This window comes from Sorex fumeus, unplaced genomic scaffold (assembly GCF_029834395.1).
Source record: "Sorex fumeus unplaced genomic scaffold, SorFum_2.1 ptg000098l, whole genome shotgun sequence".
NCBI lineage: Eukaryota > Metazoa > Chordata > Mammalia > Eulipotyphla > Soricidae > Sorex > Sorex fumeus.
This window is the reverse complement of record NW_026606155.1, coordinates 87013700-87031091: the sequence shown is the minus strand read 5'-3', so window position 1 is coordinate 87031091 and position 17392 is coordinate 87013700. Positions and strand designations below refer to the sequence as shown.

The 17392-nt window shown below is 37.1% G+C and overlaps 1 protein-coding gene across 1 annotated transcript in view; it reads left to right on the top strand.

Annotated features, from left to right (window-relative positions):
- The window catches only part of UBR1 (ubiquitin protein ligase E3 component n-recognin 1), a 160881-nt gene that overhangs the window by 84630 nt on the left and 58859 nt on the right, over positions 1-17392 (top strand). Inside the window, exons 21-28 of the mRNA XM_056133371.1 lie at positions 543-667; positions 4774-4826; positions 8033-8135; positions 9321-9369; positions 9749-9903; positions 12864-12963; positions 14030-14139; positions 16540-16626. Of these exons, the coding sequence (XP_055989346.1) occupies positions 543-667; positions 4774-4826; positions 8033-8135; positions 9321-9369; positions 9749-9903; positions 12864-12963; positions 14030-14139; positions 16540-16626 (782 nt within the window). The remainder of the gene's footprint in view (positions 1-542; positions 668-4773; positions 4827-8032; positions 8136-9320; positions 9370-9748; positions 9904-12863; positions 12964-14029; positions 14140-16539; positions 16627-17392) is intronic.

The following is a 17392-nucleotide window of genomic DNA, read 5'->3' as shown; positions in this document are numbered from 1 at the left end:
TACTGATACATAAGCAAAACAAGAGTTGACAGTATTGAATGATGGTAGCTGATTACAAAACTAAGACAAGTAAGGGTGGGCTGGTGATTGGAGGAGGTGGAAAAGAATGAAGAGGGGAACTGGAGGTAACACAAGGATATTGGTGGAGGGTCTTGGGCACTTTAGTGGTAAGATGTAGTAACAGTATACATCAAAACTATAAATGTTAGCACTATGATAAACCTGTGACTATATTTTAAAAATTATAAAACTATAGAAAGAATTCAAGAAAATAATTTAATATGATAATTTAAAGTATTTTGTTTTAGTTCTCACTTTGATCTTTGTTAAACAACAAGTAGATATAAATTTGTTGAAATAGATAAATTTTTATGAAAACCATTGTTCTGTAATGACTACTGCTCATTCAATGCCATATACCTTGTTTACTGAATAAGCTACATATAAATCTAATTGAAGGGTCTTGTTTACCTGTGATCTCAAGTCATCACATGATAGAAAGAAATTATTTTTTTACTTTTTATTTTGACTTTTTCTATTAGGAGAACGTTATGTACCTGGAGTGGGGAATGTGACCAAGGAAGAGGTCACAATGAGAGAAATTATTCACTTACTCTGCATTGAACCCATGCCACACAGTGCCATTGCCAAAAATTTACCTGAGAATGTAAGTCCAGTTTTTTTTTTTATCCAATTTATTCACCTCTAACAGGGATTATTTTTCTATTTTATTGGAGGTTATTTCAGAATTTTTAGAACATTTGCATACCAAATTTTATAGATATAAAACTCAGCTATTATTTTTTAATGGTATAATTCTGGGCTTTTCTGCATTAGGAAGCATTTTGGAAATATTCAGAATATTTGCTTTCTGTTATGAAACCAAATTCCCTTTCTTAGGATAAAACACTTAGTACTTTTTAAAACTGAATCACAATTTTAAAGAAGTGAGATATAGTTACATGATTGAGTTTCAGTCACACAGTGTTCCAATACCCATTCTTTTACCTAACATTTTTTTTATTTTTAAACTTTATTTTCATAAAGCTGCTCACAATAATTGATTACATTCAATATTTCAACACCAATCCCACCACGATTATTTCAAGTTTCCAACCTCCACTCAAGTCTGCCCCACAGGGCAGGTGCTAGATAATTTATTTTGTATTGCTTGTTTATGAATAGCGTAAGATGTCTTTAAGGGCCTGTCTCACAGTGATTCAACAAAAATGGGGGGGAGGGGGGAAGCAGTAGTATGAGATACACAAATTTAAATAATTGGGATCTGGAGCCATCCCTGCAGCGAGCTGCTCAGTTCTGAGATTCATTTGTGAGTCTCTGGATGATGGCTATTAATGTGCTTAAATAGCACCCAAAAGCAGTTCATGGGCATGATAGCCAAGTACCCCCAGAAAGGCGGGGAGATGGAAAGGTACAACCTAATCCTAACACCTTGAGGCTGGTCAATGGTCCTGTGTACCTGGGTTTTTCAGCAGATTTATTCTCTTGCTTGGGGGTCTCAGGACGAGCCTGTGAAGATCGCCCTTAGGGTGTCAGAGATTGTTGCTGCCAGGGTTCATCTGGTGTGGTGGAAAGAGAGAAAGCCTACTCCCTTCTGAGGTGCACCAGTGAAATCAGCCTGGTGCATGGTCTGGAGCCCTCCCTGCAGTGAGCTGATTGGTTCTGAGATTCATTTGTGACCACTCTACCTTTTTTTTTTTGATTTTTTTGTTTTTTTGTTTTTTGGGTCACACCCAGCAATGCACAGGGATCACTCCTGGCTCTGCACTCAGGAATTGCCCCTGGCAGTGCTCAGGGGACCAGATGGGATGCTGGGAATCGAACCCGGGCTGGCCTCGTGCAAGGCAAACACCCTACCCTCTGCGCTACTGCTCCAGCCCCTGAACACTCTACTTTTATAGGCCTATTTTTCCACTTCAGTTTTCTTAATTCTCTTCACTCTTACTAATTTTACATTTGTACGTTTTTCCTGTTTTATGGAAACTAAAACATATTAGAAAGTTTTTTTTGGGGGGGAGGAGTCACACCCAGTGATGCTCAGGGGTTACTGCTGGCTCTGCACTCAGGAATTACTCCTGGTAGTGCTTGGGGTACCATATGGAATGCTGGGGATTAAACCTGGGTGGGCTACGTGTAAGGCAAACTCCCTACCTGCTGTACTATTGCTCCAAGTTTTATTCATGATAGGGAAGACATGATAATTACCACAATAAGATACAAGTGCAAAATAAAATTTAATGCAATATATTTTCAATGCCAGAGTTGAAAACAGTTCTGTGAGAATAGACAGTAAACGATATTGTGTTAAATTATTTTAATTTATTTACATAGGTTAAAATCATATGGCACTCAATTATCAAAAAAAGATTCAGATTTTTTAGATAACATTTTAGAGAAAGAAATTCCTTGACTTTTTTTTCACTTTCTCCAAAGGAAAAAGGGGCTACCTGAAATATTAGATTTATTTGCATGGTATGTTAACATCAGTTTTTAGGAGAAACAGATATTAAGACATCTGCTTGAAGATGATTTTTAAGATTGTATTAGGAAAATGCCTGCTTACAGAAGAAATGTTGAATGACTAGGGAAAGACCAGAGGAACATTGCGCTATGATACAAATCTGACTGTAGGGGAAGAAAAGAAGGAAAATAGAAGCCCTTTAACTTGCTGCGTGGTCTATTTAAGATCTGATGCAACTGGGGCCAAAGTGATACAACAGTGAGTAGGGCACTTGCCATGCATGCAGGCCAGCCCAGATTCAATCCCGTCCCCGCTCCCCCCCCCCCCCCAAACCCCTTTACAATACCAGAAGTGATTCTTGAGTGCAGAGCCAGTAGTAAGCCCTTGGCATTGCCTGGTGTGGCCCAAAACAAAAACAAAAGATTCGATACTATCCCATGCCTTCAAGAATGAGTGAATTTTCATATCTCTATTCTGTGTGATTGGAGGTCTACTGGTATGGCTTTGCAGATGATATTTGATTATTTTTCAATTCACAAATATTAAATTAATAGTCGTAAAGATTTATGAACAATTAGAAAAATAAATGTATGTCCAGAGAAGTAGAATAGGAGTAAGTTTTGATTGTTGATCATTTTTCACCCAAAATTATTTGTCCCTTTTTCTAGCTTTATTCTTAACTGATTCTCAAAATGCGAAAATTTATCACATTCACAGGTTTTAAATACTAATGTACCAATTTTGTATTATTAATACATTTAAAATCAATTTATTTTTTCTTAGCAATTAAGTGTATTATCTTTGAAATAGTAGATGTTTTATGTTTATTCTCTAATAAACTCTAAAATATAAAGCTATTCAAAAAATATTTTTTTAAATTTTTATTAGTGAAACACCATGAGGTACAGTTGTATACTTACAAATTTTTGTGCTTGAGTTTCAGTTATACAATGATTGAGTACTCATCCCTTCAGCAGTGCCCTTTCTCCACCACCACTAATCCCAGTATCCTCCCCCTCCTTCCCCTCCCCCCCCCCCCCCCCATCCCACCCTGCCTCTGTTGCAGGGCACTCCCTTTTGTTCTCTCTCTCCTTTTGGGTGCTGTTGTTTGCAAAAGAGGCATTGAGTGGCAATCATGTTCGGTCTATAGTCTACTTTCAGCATGCTTCTCCCATCCTGGGCGGATCTTTCCAATATCCTTTATTTGGTGCCCTCTTTTTTATCTGAGCTGCCTTTACCCCTGGAGTATGCGGCTGGTCTCCAAGCCATGGAGTAAACCTCTTGGTACTTATCTTGACTATTCTTGGGTGTTAGTTTCCTATCTTGTTACTTTTTGTTCCCCAGATGGCTATTCAAAAATTTTAAAACATGAATGCTCCCCGAGATAATTTCACACATGACTAGTGATAGACATACCATAGACTGCAAAAAATTGCTTTTGTATATACCCAGATTTTTGCTGCTATACCCCTAAACACACTTTTTATTTAAAATAAAGAGAAACTAAATTTCATTTTTCAAGTCTATAGAAATCTGTAAACCAAATCTAGTATCATTATTAGGTTCTTAACTCTGGTTTTTAATTATTTCATATTATGTTTGAGGACCTGGTTCAATCCAGACACCACACACACACACACACACACACACACACACACTCTCTCACACTCACAAATAAAATAAATGAACTAGTTCATATTAGTTATAAAACTTAAGGCTGGTCAGGAAAAAATAATGTATTGAACTTGTAGAAACCAGAGTATATTTTGGTATGTGTGCACGTGTGTGTTTATGTATGTGTACATGTATTTTGCTGTAGATCCCATTTATTTTGTTAAGTATTTAGGGCTTAATACGACATATGCATGTAGCTTAAGTGACAGTAATACTACATAAAGAGAGGCTCTTTTTCTTTGAAGTCTTGGTAAAGCTATGTATGTGTACGCGCATGGACACGCTACCTTCATGTGAAGGTAAACTTAGTTTCTTTTTTGAAAAAGCAAATATATATAGGTTGTACCTCGGTTAAAAATATTTGATTCTTGAGGGCCAGGGATGTGGCTCAGAGGTAGAACACTGGCCTTATGTTTGAGACCCTGAATTCAGTCAGTCCTCAAAATATGGCTGATTGGTTTTAGATGTAATTATTTTGAAATTAAATTTCTTTGAAAATTGATGTTATTGCTTGAAAAATACTTTGGAAATACTTTTAAAAAGTATTTCAGTTCATAGTAAAGAAGAAAAAAGTCATTGCATGAACGTAAAAATAACAAGCAATATTGTTTCCACAGGAAAATAATGAAACAGGCCTAGAGAATGTTATTAACAAAGTGGCCACATTTAAGTAAGTACTTATTATTTATGCTTCCAAGAGAGATGGTAAACTAATTCTTAATTTTTATATTTTGAATACTTTGCAGCAGTGTTAAAGTTCTTGTTTGTACTGCTAAGAACAGCAATAAATTATCGATTAGGAGGGGTGAGGATGAGGGGTACATGGAGTTTATAGTGTGTATTTCTTGAAGAAATTAATATTTTAAGTTCAGTAAACAAAGCGATTCTTTTACTGTTCTTTTAAAAAAAATTTCTTCCCCTTTCCATTTTCTTGTTGCAGTGACCAGGAGTCACTCACAAACCTGGCTATTGAACTCACCTTTTTAGCTGTGGTTCTTGCCAAGGGAAGCTTGTAAGGTCGTTGAGCTTGCATGCTCAGCCATAATGACGAATTTGCATTTCTTTGATTTTGGTAATTATAGTCCGGCCAGAGTTTGCTTTTCTTTGTTTGTTTGTTTGGATCACTGTAGTGACCATCATATACATGCTTGGTAGGGGTCACACACCTCCTGACTGTGATGTTTGGACCTCTCTTTAGTGAAGTCCATAACTCAGATCTCTTTGTGTTGATCATACACACCTGGCTGTAGTATGCCAGAAATCACCTGTGATACCTTAGATAGCAGACAGCAGAGCTGTCAGGATTTTGCCTAGTACATGTGGGAAGCTAGGGATTTGAAATCATGACCAATATGTTTGCAAGGCAGATGTTCTAAGTCACTCTGCTGTTCCTTTGAGCCAAAGACTTTCTTTCAATCATCTCTCTCCCCTTAATTTCAAACCATAACTTATTTTTTCTATATATTTTCACTTATATACTTATATGGGCTGGAGCGATAGCACAGCGGTAGGGCGTCTGCCTTGCACGCAGCCAACATGGCCGACCCGAGTTCAATTCCTCCGCCCCTCTCGGAGAGCCTGGCAAGCTACCTGTGACGCATTCGATATGCCAGACACAGTAACAACAAAGTCTCCAATGGAGAAGTTACTGGGCCCGCTCGAGCAAATCGATGATCAACGGGAGGGCCTTTACTTTACTTTTACTATATACTTATAAAAACTTATATAAGTATACTTATATAATGTTAAATTCTTTGATTTTTTGCAATACAATAAAGTGGAGGTGGGGAGGGACCCAGGAAGATGACTTAAACTCTTCATACAGACCTTTAAATCATTGTCCCTAAAGCATCATCAGGTAGCCCCTGAGCACCACCACCTCAAAAGCAACAAATAAAGGAAATAATATTTTAAGTGGGTTAATTCATTTTGTTTTGTTTTGTTTGAAGGCCATGCCCAGTGGTGTTCAAAATCTTACTCCTGACTCTGCGCTCAGGGATCACTCCTGTCAGGGCTTGGGAACCATATGGGGTGCTGGGGATTGAACCCAGGTCAGCCATGTGTAAGACAAATGCCCTACCTGCTGTTTAAGTGGGTTAATTCTTAAAATTAGGGGCGGGAGAGAAAGCACAGCGGGTAGAGCGTTTGCCTTGCATGCGGCCGACCCAGGTTCGATTCCCAGCATCCCATATGGTCCCTTGAGCACTGTCAGGGGTAACTCCTGAGTGCAAAGCCAGGAGTAACCCCTGTGCATCGCCGGGTGTGACCCAAAAAGCAAAAAAAAAAATTAAATTTATATTGGCAGTAAATTTCTACTTTATATAAATATTCCTAGTATTGTAGTCATACAGTTGCTGGTTTTAAATAATATTAAAATCAGAATATAACAATTTTTATACTCTAATAATGTTAAATTAAATATTTTACTCAGGAATATGTGTGGGACCCTGAGTTTGATCTCTGACACTGCAAAAAGTGGGAGATAAAAATAATAATAACTTGACAGAGGGGCTTGTGAGAACTCACACGGATGAATTACGTGTTTTCTTTGTATGAGGTTCCAAGTTTGAATCCTGGACTCTCAGGCCCTCAAGTATAACTGACTGTAATACTGGTGGCTCCTACCATTTCTGGGAATAATGTCTAGACCTCAGAGCAACACTGGGGAGCCCTTGCTTCTCGCCCTCAATAAAAGAAAGAAAGAAAAGAATTTGGCAGAGAAGCCAGGTGATAGATCAGTGCCCTGACTGAGATCTGAGACCAGCACAAGGTATGAGACCACAAATGTTGTGGCACTGCCTCATGGGATACCCAGTTCCATGGCAGAGTATATGATCTGTATACTATAACCAAGTGTGTGAAAGCACAACATCTAATATGTGCACCACAGCGAAGTTTATGAGCACTGCAAGCAGTGTGTGTGACACTGGTCGGTGCAACAACAAAGGAAAGGAGAAAAAGTAAACAATTTTTTAACAAATTTGGAAAAGAAAGACAAAATATTGATAGAAATTAAATGCAAGAAACTTGATGCTCTTTTTGGTCTTGATACTTTTTAAAATAGTGCTGTATAGAGATTTAATACTATGTATGTTTGTGTGCATTTTGCTAAAAACATCATTTCCTTTCACCACTGTAGATTTGACCTTAGATGATGCTTTGTAATATATGTTTGTGCAGGCAACTTTTGTAATAAGGAGATTAACAAAATTAAATGTTAGGGGCATGGAGAGATAGTTATAGCAGGTAATTTACTTGCCTTACATGTCTCAACTCAGGTTTTATCCCCTGCACCACATATAATAGGAGTAAGACCTGAATAAACCAGGTGTGACCCAACCCCTCCCCCATACATGTCTTATTTAATTTAAATTTTATCTTTATTGTTTGAGGTATTGTTATTTACAATACGGTTAATGGGGGCTGGAGTTATAGCACAGCAGGTAGGGCACTTGCCTTGCATGCAGCCTGCCTGAGTTCAATCCCTGACATCCCATATGGTCCCTCAAGACCATCAGGAGGGATTCTTGAATGCAGAGCCAGAGTAACCCATAAGCATCGCTGGGTGTGGCCCTAAAATGAAAAACCAAACATCCAATACGGTTAATACTAGTTTCATGTGTACATAATTCTAATACCATACCTTTTTCTCGCCCCATCCTGTCCAACTTCCATCACATCTCACAAATGTAGTTCTATGGATTAACTCTGTTGTGTTGCCATTGGCCCTTCATTGCTATTGCTGTGTAGTTAGTAAAGTAAATGATAAATGATTGTTTTCTTTCTGCAGATTTTAACTTAGATTTATTTTTAGGTTCTTTGTGTTTTGTACTTCAGTAGCACCAAAGTTCATCTTATAATTTTTTTTTATCTTAGGAAACCAGGTGTATCAGGTCATGGAGTTTATGAACTTAAGGATGAATCACTGAAAGACTTCAACATGTATTTTTATCATTACTCTAAAACACAGCATAGCAAGGTAGGAAAAGATATTCTCTTAATAAATAAGCCTAAAATGCTCTTTATGCTTTCTGATTCCACAGAAGGTGGAGTTAGTTTCCCTTAGTTTTATATTCTCATTACCAAAAATTATTAACAATTCCAAGAAATTAAAATGGAATCAGTAGTATTATTTAAAAGTATAGAAGCAATATTCAAATTTTTCTGATTGAACCAAAAATAATCTTTTTCTAAGTTAAAGGTGACTCATTTGCTTGATGTCTTCTTTTAATAATGTACTTTTGAGAAAGGTGAATTTTTATCTTTTACAAAAGATGTATAACATTCATATAATAAAATTTTATATGCAAGCTTAGGCTAGTTATTGATTAGAATTAATATACATTTTAGGGCATACCACAAGGACCTCAGTTTGGTTCCTCACACCTTAAAGATGAAAGAAACTGTCATATATTCTAAATTTGTCTATTTCTATTCCCATTATTAAATTTCAAGTTAAATATTTTTGGACAAGGGCCAGAGTAGGTACAGTAGGTAGGGCTCATGTCTTGCATGCAGCTAACCCAGTTTGATCCCTTACGCCCCCTATGGTCTCCTGAATCCTGCCAGGAGTGATCCCTGAGCACATCCGGACATGGACCAAAAAGAAAAAAAACATTTTAGGGCAAGAATACTACATAGGTAATACATATTGCATCACCTCAGTAGTCACATGATCTTGTAATATTTGATCATGTCTGACTTTGTTCTTATACAATCGTTTCTAGTTCATAGTCTGACACCTTGTATATATTAGGAACCAATAATGTAGTCTGTAGAGATATGCTATACAGAGGAACTAGGCATATTTCAACTAGATTGAAAGAATGGATATTAAATTCTTTTTTTATTTTGAGAGGGGACCACAACTGGCAGTGCTGAAGAATCATGAAGTATCAGAAATCAAACCAAAGCTTCCTATATATATAGTTTGAACCCCAGCCATTTGAACCATCTCCCTGTCCCTAAATTCTTGATGAAGGAAAGAAGTCTACCTTATAGCTATTTTGCTTTTGGGCTAAGGTAGTATTTTACATATATATTTCAGTATCTGAAATATTTTGATAGGCTGATTGATCTTTACTTTCTGTTTCAAAGTATTCCATTTGTTTCATGCATGATAATGAATATATTTTAAAATAGATTTTTAAAATTTTATATATAGGCCGAACATATGCAGAAGAAAAAGAGAAAACAAGAAAATAAAGATGAAGGTAAAAAGTGAGATTCTCAATTGACTATTTTCTGGGGTTTGATCATAGCAAAACATAGTGTTTTATTTTTGTTCTTGTGTTTTGAAATGGAGAACTAATATAAAAGTTCAATGACTTCTTCATTTCTTCTTATTAAGATACGACCTTACTCAGTAGTGGTAGAATTTTAATTTTATATAGCCAATTGAGTTTATTTGGGGTGGCTGACCTATTTCCCTTGATACTGATGTTTTTAATTATTGAAATTAGGTATTTTGTTACACATAATATATAGATTGCACACATAATCTATATGTTGACTTTTGATATTTAGCGTGTAACTATAACCTAAATTAAAATATATGTTTCTCTTTTACCATCCTTCTCCCACCCATTGTAGCATTACCACCGCCACCACCTCCTGAATTCTGCCTTGCATTTAGCAAAGTGATTAACCTTCTCAATTGTGATATCATGATGTACATTCTCAGGACAATATTTGAACGGGCAATAGATGCAGATTCTAATTTGTGGACAGAAGGAATGCTCCAAATGGTTTGTATTTCTGAAATATTTTCAACATTTTAAGTCCTAGAATTCTTGGGAGACTAGCAAAGATCCCTAATCTTACTTCTCCTAGCTAGAACCACACAGTCAGAACACCTGAGATCCAACAGTTCATTAAAAATAGTTTGAAGATGGGGGCTGGAGCAATAGCTCAGCGGGTAGTGCGTTTGCCTTGCATGCGTTTGCCTTGCACGTGACTGACCTGGGTTCAATTCCCAGCATCCCATATGGTCCCCCAAGCACCTCCAGGAGTAATTCCTGAGTGAAGAGTCCTGTGCATTGCCGGGTATGACCCAAAAAGAAGAAAAAAAAGTTTGAAGATGGCACATATTTCCTTGATGTCAATTTCTCATAATTCTGGGAACCATATTCAATATATATATATTTTTTCCCATTTTTAAAGCTCTGCTCCAGGCCAGAGAGACATTATAGATGTTAAGACCATTGTCTTTCATGTGGCCAATCTCAATTCCATCCCCACCAATATGTATGATCCAAGAGTTCCCCGTAATTACAGAGTTAGAAGTAGCACATGAGCACCATTTGGTGTGGTTCAAAACCTAAATAAAGTCTGTTCCTGTTAATTATAAATTGGCATTTCTTATCATAATATTCTATATTTTAAATTTCATTTTTATTATAAAGGAATATAAAATAAAATAAAAATCTTTATTATAAAGATTTGAAGACATTGAGCTCAGCTTGAATCTTAGGTTCCTCACTTACCATCATATAATTTTTCATTTTTTCATTTTTTTCATCATCCTGTTAATCGTCGATTGCCTCGAGCAGGCCCCAGTAACGTCTCTTTCATCCTAGCCCTGAGATTATATTCAGGGCTCTTTAGGAGAATGAGACCCATCATTGTTACTGGTATTTGGCATATTTGGTAGGCCACGGGGAGTTTGCCAGACTCTGCCCTGTGGGCAGGCTACATTCGACAGCCTGCAAGTTTGTCAAAGTAGGAATGAGATAATAAGATGTCATATAATTTGCAAAGAATAATTTCCACATTAGCAAATGGATATGTTATTTCATAGAATTGTTATGATATGGTACATCTACACAATGGAGTACTATGTAGCTCTTAGAAAAGATGAAGTCATGAAATTTACATACAAGTGGTACAATATGGAAAGTATCATGCTAAGCGAAATGAGTCAGAAAGAGAGGTATAGACATAGAAAGATTGCATTCATCTGGGGGATATAAAGTAACAAAGTATGAGATTAATACCCAAGAATAGCTGAGATCAGCACCAGGAGGATTACTCCATAACTTAGAGGCCAGCCGGGTATCCTAGAGGAAAGGGCTATTCAGATAGAGAAGGGAGCACCAAATAAAGGATGTTTGGAGGATCCTCCCAGGAGGGGAGATGCATGTCGAAAGTAGACTATGGACTGAACATGTTTGCCACTCAATGCCTCTTTTGCAGACCACAACACCCAAAAGGAGAGAGAGAACACAGGGGATTGCCCTGCCACAGAGACAGGGGGGATGGGGGGATGGGGGTGGGAGGGATATTATCCATGGTGGTGGAAAATGGGCACTGGTGGAGGGATGGGTATCTGATCATTGTATAATTGAAACCAAAGCACAAAAAATTGTAAATCTACAACTTTAAAAAAAATAAAATAAAATAAAGGGGAAAAAAAAAAATTAAATCTCTGTATACCTAAAAAAAAAAAAAAAAAAAAAAGAATTGTTATGATAGCTTCTTAAGTGGAAGCATCTATATTTTCTTGTTACTGTTATAAGTTACTTAACTCTGCTATCTTTAGTAGCTATAACTGAATATAATTTAGCTCCTACATAAGTAACTTTTCTTTTTTGTCTTTTATTGGCTTATAAGTTCTAAATACTATTCTGTATACATGTATCACAACCTTTATTATAACTAATTAATATATACCATAAGTTCTTTCAAACCATAGATATATTTGAAATAAAAAGTTAGTTTTTCTTCATACAATGCCTGTTGAAAATTTTACATATGGGGCCAGAGAGATAGTACAGTGTGTAGGGCACTTGCCTTAGATATGGCTGAACTGGGTTTAATCCTCTGCATTCCATATGGTTTAATCCTCTGAATTCCATATGGACTCCCAAACACTGCTAGGAGTAATTCTTGAGTGCAGAGCCAGGAGTTATCTCTGAGCACTGCTTGGAGTAAACCAAAATAATAATAATAATATAAACATTTGTATCTTCTGGTAATCATTCCACATTAGCACATTCTTGATCGCTGCATTTCATGATAGCTGCAAATATCTAGACTACATTTAGCCAGTCTCCTATTAGTTTTTCAGGTTGTTTTTAGGTTTTTGTATAACAAACAACATATACAAATATTTTTGCTTTCTTTCATGAGCATATCTATTATACTAATTCTGGCTACCGTGTCTAAATTTTATACATTATTGATAGATGTTCTCAGATTGGCCTCTCGGAATGTTGCACTGACTTACTTATTACTAGTGTGGTGAAATTTTTGCTGATTAACACCTTTACCTACTCTGTATTGTATTAAGCCCTAAAATTTTTGCTATTCTAATATTCTAAATCTAAGGATGATTTTATTCCTGTCATGTTTCTTCAAATAAGGATAATATTTTACATTTTTATTTCTTTCTGGATACTGCTTATTTATTTTTATTTTGGACCATACGCAGCAGTGCTCAGGACTTACTCCTGGCTCTGTGTTCAGGTACTACTCCTGGTGGGTCTCGGGGTAATACTGGGTACCCGGGATCAAACCCAAGTCAGTTGCTTGCAAGGTATGGTGTACTATCTCTCCAGCCCAAGCTGCTTATTTATAATCTTTACCCCTCATCCCTTTTTTTTTTTTAGCTATTTTAATAGAGTGCTCATTTTGACACCATTATTTGAAGCATACTTACCAGAAGAAGCATGATTTTAAAAGATTTTATCATATTTTCCTCCTTTAGGCATTTCATATTCTTGCATTGGGCTTACTGGAAGAAAAGCAACAGCTTCAAAAAGCTCCTGAAGAGGAAGTGACTTTTGACTTTTACCATAAGGCTTCAAGTATGTTTTCATTTTATTTTCAACAGTTTCAGCTAATTAATACATAATTAAAAGTTTGGATCTTAGAGTTTGATCTGCCAGTCCTTAAGACACAGAAAACTCTGAAATTGCCTTTTCTTGGCATCTTCAGAAATTAACAAATATTTTAAACAATACAAAAAATATTTTAAATTCTTGCATGTTTCTGCCATGAGACTGCATATATTGATGGCTTCTTGCTTTCATACTTTAGCATTACAGATATATGTTATTGTGTCATACATAGTATTCACACTATCCATCTATGGAAGAGAATTGATCATTTTTCCTGAATTTAAAGTAATTATAGAAGTCAGAGAGAATGAAATTATGCTCATTTTGTATTGTTTTCAACCTGGAAGAACAGAATAGGCTTTAGATTAGACTTTTATCAAACGCTACCTAGTTAAAATAGGATTTAAAAGTGCATTCCAGAAACATTTCGTATAGTACTCATAGGAAAAAGGCATCTCATTTTCTGTTTATACACCATATTATTTACATTCTCTGAAGACATCATAAACCTGTTTCATTTATGAATATAACCTCTCTCATTTTCATGTTTTGGGAGTTTTGATTCTCATTAAGTATTCTTTTAGACAGTGGAAGAAAGACAAGAAACAGACTATCCAGGTAACTTTGACTTAGCAGAAGAATGAAAGATATAGGAGAAAGACACAAAGTTAGATTAAAGGTAAAGGTAAAGGCCCTCCCGTTGATCGTCGATTTGCTCGAGCGGGCCCAGTAACGTCTCCATTGGAGACTTTGTTGTTACTGTGTCTGGCATATCGAATACTCTCGGTAGCTTGCCGGGCTCTCCGAGAGGGGCGGAGGAATCGAACTCGGGTCGGCCATGTTGGCCGCTTGTAAGGCGAACGCCATACCCGCTGTGCTATCGCTCCCAGTTAGATTAATTTATTAAAATAAGGTGTAGTTAAATAATTGATCATATAACTTTGTTACCAAATGTAAATTACTTACAAATTATGGTTGGACCTATTATGATGATATGTTTGTTTTTAATATATAATATTTGTGTCTTATAAAGGATTGGGAAGTTCAGCCACAAATGCTCAGAACATACAAATGCTTTTAGAAAAACTAAAAGGAATTCCCCAGTTAGAAGGACAGAAGGACATGATAGTATGGATACTCCAGGTAACTATATCTTGATTTACATGTGTATGAGACCTAGGGTATAGCTGCTCAGTGCTAGAGCATGAATTTTATGTGTGTGAGAACCAAGCTCAACTCCCCAGCACCATGGAAAAAAGAAATGGAATAGTGCTTTTCCTATTCTCTATTCTAATGAAAGTTTTTTAAAAAAATTAAGGTAACCAGAGAGATAGTTCAGTTGGTTGGACATTTGTCTTGCACACTACTGACCCAGGTTAAATACCCAGTATTCCATATGGTCCCTTGAGCAGTGCTGGATGTGACCTCCAAAAAGTTTTTTATTTGTTTTGGGGGCCACACCCAGCAGTGATCAGGATTTGTATCTAGCTCTGCACTTAGCTATCACTCCTAGAGGGCCTCTGGAGACCATATGGAGTGGTAGCGATCAAACCCGGGTGCCAGGTTGACCGCATGCAGGGCAGGGGCCCTACCTGCTGTACTATTTCTCCAACACCCAAAATGTTATTTTTTTTTTTAAGATAGCAGAAAACTGTTGAAGGATTTAACAGTCTGGTCTATTTATTTGGGGAGGGGAGGTATCTCCTAAGCAGGGATCAGTGGGCTCAGGGATCACTCTCTGTATATTGGCTGGATGGTTTGGTGTTAGGGTCCAAGGATGATCCTGCAGTGCCGGGGCTAATCAGAGCTATGCCGACAGTGCTCTGGACCACCAGGGCCACAACTGGTGCTCTGAGGCTATGCTTGGGGACCAAATGGTGCTAAGGAATGTGTGGTAAATATATTGTAGGGAACAAGAGTCAAATCAGGGAGGCCTTTAGGAGACTACTATAGTAGTACTAGTGAGAAATTACCATGATATGGGCTAAGATGCTAATGGAAAGAAACTGGATTGATTAAATTTTGGAGCCATACCTGGCAGTGCTCAGGGGTTACTCCTGGCTTTACACTCATGAATCACTTCTAGCAGTGCTTAGGGGACCATAAGGGATGCTGGACTTTAACCCAGGTTGCCTGTGTGCAAGGCAAATGCCCTACCTGCAGTACTCTCTCTGGCCCCTGGGTCTTTTTTTTTCCCCCTTTGTATTTTGGGCCACACCCAGTGAGGCTCGAGACCAAATGTAGTACCAAAGGGTCAGAGCATGCAAAGAAAGTGCCTTTACCCCTGTACTATCTGGTTCTCAACTATACTTTGATGGTAAAATCCTATAGAACTTGCTGATGGTTGAGTTGATGGAGAGGAATGAAGGAAGTCAAGGAGTCAAAGATGATTTGACTTGAGATCTTAGGTGGGTACCAGTGCTATTTGGGTGATTACCAACCTTTAGAGAAGAGTGAATAGTGGATAAGGAAAAACACTAGTAATGTTACTTCGGTGGGAAAATCCTTCTAGTGGAAACATGAAATAAAGGTTATAGAGCTTCCCCTCATTGTATTTATTTAAATATTCTGATTTTCATACAATTTGCTGCAACATGTTTGGAGCTGCAATATAATCATGTTGAGTGAAGTATGCCAGAAGAAGAAAGACAAACACAGGATGATCTCACTTATCTATGGTATATGGAATAATGGATGAGGAAAAGTACTGTAGTAAAAAGAGGATGTCTAGATCACCTTGGACCCCAGTCTTTAGAGAGGAAAAGAAAGAGAAGGAAAGAAGTCTAGGGGAGGGGATGAGTATAGATAATAGGAAATACTGGGAAATACTGGGTGTTCAGGGCTTCAGTTATACTGATGGTATGAGTGAGTGGTGTAGCTGTATATCAGAGCACAGACTCAACAAAGCTGAAAACATGAGATTTAACTTGTAACCACTGAAACTTTATAATGTGCCTGTCAAGTTGACAGGCAGGGATAAGGTTGGGGTTAGGGTAGAGAGGGAATATGGGAACACTGGTGGAGGGAAGTTGACACTGATGGTGGATTGGTGTCAAAGTTATAATATACCTAAAATTCAACTATCAACAACTTTGTAAATCACAGTTCTTTAATTTAAAAAAAGAAAAGGAGGTATATTTGAAAATTTTAAAATTAAAATAGATATTCTGGTTTTATCATTTTTAACTAGAATATAAATTGTTTTGACAATTAGAATATAAAGTGTATTTTTTTTTATTCCTTAAGTTTATTTGTGTCTATGTTTTGTGTTTTTGATTTTGGTAGTGCTCAGGGCTTATTCCTGGCTCTGAGTTCAGGGATCACTCCTGGTGAGGTTCAGGGGACCATATAGAGTGCCAGGGATCAAACCCAGGTCAGCCTTGTGCAAGGCAAATGCTTTAACTTCTGTGCTGTCTCTCTGGCCCCAGATATTCCACAAGTTTAAGCCAAAGATATATGGAGATAGATTGACAAAATGAAATTAATATTTCTGTTTCTGGTCAGTCTAACCAAATCTTTTAATATTTCATCTATTTTTCACAGATGTTTGACACAGTGAAGCGATTAAGAGAAAAATCATGTTTATTTGTAGCAACTTCATCAGGATTAGAATCTACCAAGAATGATGAGGTATAATAGTACTGATGTTGATCTCTCATTTACTTCTGCTTTTGCTGTGTCTGATAGTTTTTTCTTTTCAAGTTCAAGGGTTCTTTGTATTTCTTCATTAGTTTCCTCTTTGATCCAGTAATTATTTAACAGCATGTTGTGCCATTTACAAATGCTAAAGCATTTTTTAAAAATCCCTTCTGTTATCTCTTATTGTTGTTGTGTGCCTTGGCAACATCAATAAGAGATAACAGAATAATCAATTTGGGATCACCGATTCGATTTTTTATTTATTCCTTTCTCCTGCTGAGTTCTGCTAGTACATTCTCCAGCTTCTTCAATTCTGTTGAGCTCTTATTTTTTCCCATCAATATTTCTTTGAGCTTATTGAATACCTTTTAGATTGATTCCCTCAATTCCATGAACACTGAGCACATTGTTGCCCTGACAGCATCCTCAGTATTGAGAGTTCTGATCCTGAGCTGTCTCCATCTGTCGATGTGGCCTAATTCCTTTGTTTTGTTTTTTTCCTCATTATTCCTGGTAAATAGTTACAAGCAGGACCCACCTCTAGAATGTTTGCTTCCTGGAGTGCCTTTGGGATGACAGCTCTCAGTTGCTTTCTCAGTGTTGGCTGCTTCTGGCAGGACTGGGGGACACCTGCACCCTGCTCCTAGTCTCTTTCTGACATGGTGTATACAGGCACAAAATGAAACTTTTTGGAGCCTTTATGCTAGGTGTCCTGACTTAGGTTGGAGAAGTGCCTGCTTTGAGGGAACTTCCTTTG